The sequence below is a fragment of the Marmota marmota genome, unplaced genomic scaffold (genome assembly GCF_001458135.2).
Source record: "Marmota marmota marmota unplaced genomic scaffold, marMar, whole genome shotgun sequence".
In the NCBI taxonomy this organism is placed as follows: Eukaryota; Metazoa; Chordata; class Mammalia; order Rodentia; family Sciuridae; genus Marmota; species Marmota marmota.
Window position 1 is genome coordinate 41,221,559 of NW_025999977.1, and position 7,050 is coordinate 41,228,608.

Genomic DNA, 7,050 nt, shown 5'->3' on the forward strand with positions numbered 1-7,050 from the left:
TAACTATAAAAAATGAAGATTAAAACAGTTTTGGTGCAAAGGCCAAATAGGCTTACTTGTACTCTTGTCCTCAGTTTCTCCAAGTCTAGGATGGAGGCTATTACATCTGAGTGACAGTTTGGTTTTCTAAAGGAGACAAACTTAACTAATGCTGGCCATTCTTGCTCAGCAGATGGATGCATCAGGTTGAGGCTAGACTTTCTTAGCTTCTTTACTTCTCCATCATACTTCCTTCATACCCTTACAGGTTTCTTCTGAGAGCTAATAAGTTGCTTGCACAAGAAGTCGAGTCTCAGTATCTCCTTTGACAGACCAAATATCTATGAAATTTTTACAGAGACATTTTGTAAAAATGAAAACAAATTATTTTTATTTTGAAAATGGAAATCTGCACGGGTTCCAAGATAAACCAAGCCTAAAGGATATTTGTAGCCTAAAAATTCTGTTTTCTGTGTGTAGTACACTAAGCTAAAGTTTGTCAAAGGGGCTCATTCATTTTACCATGGAGGAGTCAGATATCTTTCTCCCCTTTTCCTTCCTTTCCTTAGCTTCCTTTCCTTAGACTCCAGAATAGCTGGGATTATAGGCACAGACCTTCTTCTTCTTTTTTCAACACTGGGGGTTGAAGCCAGGGTCACTTTACCACTGATCTATATCCCTAGTCCTTTAAAGTTTTTTCCTAGTCAGGGTCTCACTCTGCATTACTTAGGTAGGGCCTCACTAAGTTGCTGAGGCTAGCTTTGAACTTGCAATCCTCCTGCCTCAGTCTCTCTAACTGCTGGGATTATAGGTGTGTGCCACCACACTTGGCTAAAATGATTTCTGCATTAAAGCTGGAGTGGTCCTGGGCATGCTTGTAGGAGGTAGAGGGGAATCAAAGCAATAAAAACAATGGAGCATATGGAGGTGAGAAAGGATGGAGTCCTATATATGCTATGTAGTATACTACCTTAAGGAGAGGCGGAGATTAGGATTGGCAGTTTTATGGATAAACTTACCAGCTGAAGGAAGGTTGCAACTAGTGGTCATTAATTTTTACATGATGTATAAAGCAATGTTACTAGTTAAATGAAGAGGCAAAAGTGGAAGTAGAGGTCTTCAAGAGAGTGGCAAATGCTGAAGAAAGTTAAGTAGGGATGTCAAAGCATGACTAAATTGAATATAGAAATTGCTTCTGTGAAGCTTGCAGGGGCAGCCTTTGGGAGGTGATGTCTTAGTTGGGTGGGTTTTTTGTTTTTAATTTTTTTTTTTTTTAGTTACTGATGGATTTTTGTTTATTTATGTGCGGTGCTGAGAAATGAACCCAGTTCCTCACACGTATTAGGCAAGCAAGTATTCTACCACTGAGCCACAACACAGCCCACTGCCAGGTGGGGCTTTAAAATAGAGCTGGCATTTTCTGAAGGGTGGGCTTGAGGAGAGTGAAAGAAGAAACAAGTTATTAAAGGAAATCCAGAAGGAGGGCAGATATGAGAGAGTTGTAAATATTCATTAACAAATTGCACTAATAGGCAAAGATACTCTCTGGGAGATTATTTTACAGTACTAATAAACTATTTAGATCTGTAGATTAAAAAGTAGGAACTGCAATATCACAATCATGAACCTTGAAACTAAAATCAGAAGTGCTGAAGCAGGAGGGTCACAAGTTTGAGACCAGACTCTGGCAACTCGGTGAGACCTTCTAATAAAAACCGAAATAATATTAACTCAAACCCAAACCCAAACCAAACCACCACAATAAAATACCTGGGGATGTAGATGCAGAAACACAATATAAGTATAGTGGAGACTGTGGTCTAGTAGAGTCTCAGAACAAGTTGGGTGGAGCTCCCATGTCAGTGCAACAGGACTGGATGGCAAGCCCATTCAAGAGTTGGGGATTAAGCAGGGCCTCTATAGGCTTTGTAACGAGGTGGTACACACTATGAGTATTATCGATGTGCTATGAATTACTAAGATAAAGTTAGGAACCCTGTTTTCAAAAAATCCACGTGTTACAAATATTGACTATAATTATAGGGGGGTCCATAAACTGCTGAAACCTATTCATGCTAGGCAGGTACTCTACCACTGGGTTACATTCTGCCCTCAGTCCCTCGTTTTTTTACTTTGCAAAGTATAAAGACACAGATAATGAAAGATGCCATATTCTCGGTCTTTCAGGAGACTGTAGTGGACATTATAAACGATGGTTTTTGACCACAGACATAGCTGAATCATTCAGTAAATATTTACCAAACGCCTGATACATGTAGGCAATGTGCCAGGGACTGAACTCTGTGAGGGACCAAGAGTTCTTCCATTTCTATCTTTACAAGACCATTCACTTCTAAAAACGTGACTGGAGTTACTAATTTGGCCTTATAAAGTCATCCAACTTTGAGAGGCATTCTTGAAAGACAATAAGGGCTCTTACCGGGCAACAACTTGATTCTGGTTTCTCTACATCCGACTCTAGTTTGGTCTAGTCAACGTCACGGCCTTATCTATTCAATAGGCTTAACAAGTACACGAGAACTTGCAAATCTTCAAAAACACAACCTTTGCAAAAACTAATATAAACAAACGAGGAAACAAATGTTAGGCTTTTGAGAAGTAATAATTGGTAGGTTCACCCTTGAGGGAAGACGCTGTCGCTTTTAAGTGTCCAGAGCCACCGCGGCAACCCGCACGCGGTTTCACAGCGCTTAACCTGCCTCCTCTGAGAGATCAAGTTCCGCTTGATTTTCACTGAGCGTGTGAGCGCTAGGCGGGAGATTTTTAACTCCGAGCCCGTCCTCATTGCGCACGCGCCTGAGGAAAGGCGGAGACCGGAAGGGAGGGGGCGTGGCGAGGAGCCGCGGACGGCCGGCTTCCTGGCTCTGCGGCTGGGCTGAGGGGCCGGCTGCGTACAGTAGTGACGGCCGCGCGGGACCGGTCACATGACCATAGCGGCTGCCTGTACAGTAAGAACCCAATATGGCAGCGGCGGTAGCAGTGGCAACGGCAGCAGGAGGATCGGCCGCCCCATAAACCCCCCCGCGCACCTCCCCCGCCGCTTCCTCTGCTAGGTTGCTCCTCCGGCCTGACTTCCCCTTTCTCCCACCTTTCCCGGCACCGCGGGAAAAGCAGCACAGGGCAGAGAAGGCAGGGAGGGCGGCCGGAGCCGGGACACGGGAACCTCCTAGTCCAGTTCAAGACCCGACATGAGGGAAAAGGGCCGTAGGAAGAAGGGCAGGACCTGGGCGGAGGCCGCCAAGACGGTAAGGGGGAGGGAGCGAAGGGGAAGGCCGGGAGGATTTCGTTCCTTTGCTGCCCGCCAGTCTCGGGGGAAGGGAGGTCACTGGCCCCGCGACCCCGCTGAAGGCACAAAACCGCGCCGAGCAGGCGGCAGTTAGGGTCGGGGTTGCGGTCCCTGTGGGAATGGAGGCGCTAGCAAAAGGGGCTCGCCGTCAGGCTGCGGCTTCTCCCAGCATCTGTGACCAGTCCTCTTGGTGTTTGGAGGCTGTCTGGGGTCATGTCGCTGTCGCCCCCACTCTTTGGTAGCCTCCGCCCCGGCAAGGGGAAGTCTGTTGTGCTTGCACAGTAACCGGTTCTTCTCCCTTGTGCGCCTGGAGAGCCCCCATTGGATGCAGACAGGAGAAGGCTTGTGCGTGCATCTAGCTCCGGAAAGAAGAAGGGAGCGCCGGAGCTTGTAGAATTTACCCTCTACAGCCGACATTCTGCCTGACCCCATGCTTATCTGGCTCTCGGAGCCGACGTGAAGTCACGAGGCTTTTGTTTTCGTTTTCTGTTGGAGCTGAAAGTGCTCGAGGTGTTTAGAAACGAAGTAACAGGTGGTACTTGTAGAATATATATATATATATTTTTTTTTTCAGTTTCCGTAGAGACCTACTCTGAACAAGGCAGCAATGCATGGTGGGACGTGTAGTTTACCCGTCCTTCACTTTTCTGTAGCCAAAGTGATGGTGGCCCGCAAATTGTGATTCTTGGGCAAAACATTTTTTCCCCCAATTTTGTCATAAGGAAATGTAGAGGTAGGTTTTTAAAAAAGGATATTTAGTCAGAACTTTTTCTGTGTTTTACGAAGAAAAAAAATAAAAAGCGTGTATGTATGTAAAAATAAAAAGGGAGAAAGTGAAGTTTATTCCTTCGTTGAGGGTGCAACAGAAAAATAGCAGAGCATTAAACAATAGCATTTCAGTGTTGGAAAGTGAGAGGTGTTCATCTCTTTAATACATGGACAGCACACTAAATGTCGGATGGTTATTTATTAAATAAGTTTTTTCCCCCCTGAATACAAAAGTAATAAATAGCCGATTGTGGTGGTGCATGACTGTAATCTAAGGAGTTTGGGAGGCTGAGGGAGGAGGATGGCAAGATGGAGGACAGCCTCAGCAACTTAGACCCTGTCTCAAAATAAAAAGGGCTGGGGATGTGGCTCAGTGATTAAGTGCCCTTGGGTTCAATCCCCTATACCAAAAAAAAAAAAAAAAAAAAGTTAAATATTTATTGTGGTGAAATTTAGAAAATTATAGAAAAGCACAAAGAAGAAAAAAAATCACGTATTTTTACCCATCAGTTGTATCTTAATATTTTGGGTATATTGCTATAGTCATTTATTTCCCCAAATCTGGGTCCTATTGTTTATTCAATCTGGTGTATTTATTTTGTGAACCTTATGCATTTGTTTTGTAAATTTCGTGTGTTAGGGGGTTAATGAGCTTTCAACTTATGTTTGTTTTAGCTGGAAATATGAAAAAAGTGCAGAAATAACTAGTACTTTTTATTGTTTTCACATATCTTTTTGTGTGACTGTGCTGGTAGTTTCCTTATAAAAGATAAAACTCTAAAAATAATTTTTGATAGTTGTATTTCTATTTTTTTTTAAAAAAATACCTTTATTTATTTATTTTTATGTGGTGCTGAGGATCAAACCCAGGGCCTTGCACATGCTAGGGGAGCGCTCTACCGCTGAGCCACAACCCCAGCCCCGCTATTTTGCCTTCTACTTCATGGTTATCTCACAGTGTCTGTTAATAAAAGAAATATGGGCTGGGTTGGCAGTGCATGACTCCGGAGGCTGAGATAGGACGACTACAAGTTCGAGGCCAGCTTGGGTAACTGAGCAAGACCCTGTTTCAAAAAGAAGGTAAATTTTAATTGTAACTAGGCAGATCCCTAATTATGTTGATTCATTTTAAGTCTCTAGAAAAAAAATATGGGCAGAGGGTGTACCAGGGAATGGACCCAGGTGCACTTTACACTTAGGTACTTCTCCAGACTGCCCTCCCACAACCTTTTTGTGTGTGTGTGTGTGTGAGACAAGGTCTCCCTACATTTTGGAGGCTGGCCTTGAACTTGTGATCCTCCTGCCTAAACCTCCAGAGTTGCTGGGATTACAGATGTTTGCCCAACCTGTATTTGTATTAAGTTTGTAGTTGTATCAGAATCTCTAAGAGGTAGGGTGCAGTTTGAAAAAGTGTATTCAGCAAACTTACTATTTGTATGTATGTATGTATTTATTTATTTTTGTTCTGGGGATTGAACCCATGACCATTCACATGTTGGGCAGATGCTCTATCACTGAGCTTCATTCTCAGATTGTTTTGTTTTGGTTCAGGGTCTTTCCTGGGTTGCATAGGCTGGCCTTGAATTTATAATCCTGCTTTAGCCTCCTGAGTTGCTAGGTTTGCAGGAGTGTGCCATCATGCCTGGTCTTTTTCTTTGCTTTTTTTTCCAGTAGTGAGAATTGAACCCAAGTGAGAATTGAACCGAGCTACATTCCCTATTCTTTCTTTTTTTTTTTTTAGTATTCCATTTTTTTTGGATATGTCATCATTTAAAAAATTGATCCTTAATTATGAGAAATAGGTCATTTATAGTTTGTTTCCTCTGGTATCATTCTTGTATATGTATGTATACATGTATATGTGTATTTGTGTGAATGGAATAGTTAGGATAAAGATTACTTTAGCTGGCAGGGTGTCACATGTCTGTAATCCTAGCTATTTGAGAGATTGAAGCAGGGAGATCGCAAATTTTAAGGCCAGTCTGGGCAATTAGCAAGACCTTATCTCACAATAAAATTTAAAAAGAGTGGGGATGTAGGTCAGTGGTAGAGTGCTTGCCTAGGAGGCCCTGGGTTTGATTCCCAGTGGAGGGCCAGTGATGTACACTTGAACTTGAAATATGTCTTTACATATCTTTAAAACTTTGTGCCTTGGGACTGGGGAGGTGGCTCAAGCGGTAACGCGCTTCCCTGGCATGCGTGGGGCACTGGGTTCTATCCTCAGCACCACATAAAAATAAATTAAAGATGTTTGTGTCCACCTAAAACTAAAACAAAAACAAAAAAACCCCAACTTTGTGCCAATTTGTACACCGCCCCCCCCCACTGCCGCCCTGTTTGTTGTTGTTGTTGTTGTTTTTTTTGGTGGTACTGGAGAGTGAACCTAGGGGCACTTTATCACTGTGCTATATCCCCAATTCTTTTAGAAATTTATTTTGAGATAAGGTCTTGTTAAGTTGTTGAGGCTGGCCTTGAACTTGAGGTTCTTCTGCCCCAGCCTCTCAAGTCACTGGAGTTACTGGGATTATAGGTATCTTCCAAAAATTTGAAATTTCCTTTTTCTTCTCCATTTTTTCCTGTAGTCCAAAGAGTATCTATCTTATTCTTGGCATTTTCATACAGTAACAAAGCAGTTTTTCAATTGTTTTGTTCAGTAAAACTTGATGGAAACTTGATCTGCTGTCAGATGTGGTGACCACTAGTCATATGTGTTCCTTGAGCACCTAAAATGTGGCCAGTGTGACTAAAGAATTGTATTTTAAATTTTACTTAATTTTAATTATGTAAAGTTCATGCAGCCACATTTGTCTGTGATACAGATGTAAAGTAACTTCCTATGCTTACTATTTGTATTTTTTATTTTTTTCCAGTAAACTTGTGTGTTAAGATCACTTGTGTCTCTTCCCACCTTCACTCCCTATCCTGGTCTTTTTCCCACTAATTTGTTTGTTTGTTTCTTTTTTCTTTTCTTTCTTTCTTTTTTTTTTTTTTTTTTT

The 7,050-nt window shown here is 42.5% G+C and overlaps 1 protein-coding gene across 5 annotated transcripts in view; it reads left to right on the forward strand.

Annotated features, from left to right (window-relative positions):
• Window positions 1–2,956: 2,956 nt before the first annotated feature.
• Asxl2 (ASXL transcriptional regulator 2) overlaps window positions 2,957–7,050 on the forward strand; it is a 135,457-nt gene continuing 131,363 nt past the window's right edge. For 2 of the 5 annotated variants that reach the window (XM_048804693.1, XM_048804697.1), the window contains exon 1: window positions 2,959–3,245. In XM_048804693.1, the coding sequence (XP_048660650.1) occupies window positions 3,189–3,245 (57 nt within the window). In that variant the 5' untranslated portion in view covers window positions 2,959–3,188. Of the gene's footprint in view, window positions 3,246–7,050 lie in introns of all 5 variants that reach the window. The other 3 variants (XM_048804696.1, XM_048804694.1, XM_015479905.2) reach the window with 3 other exon arrangements.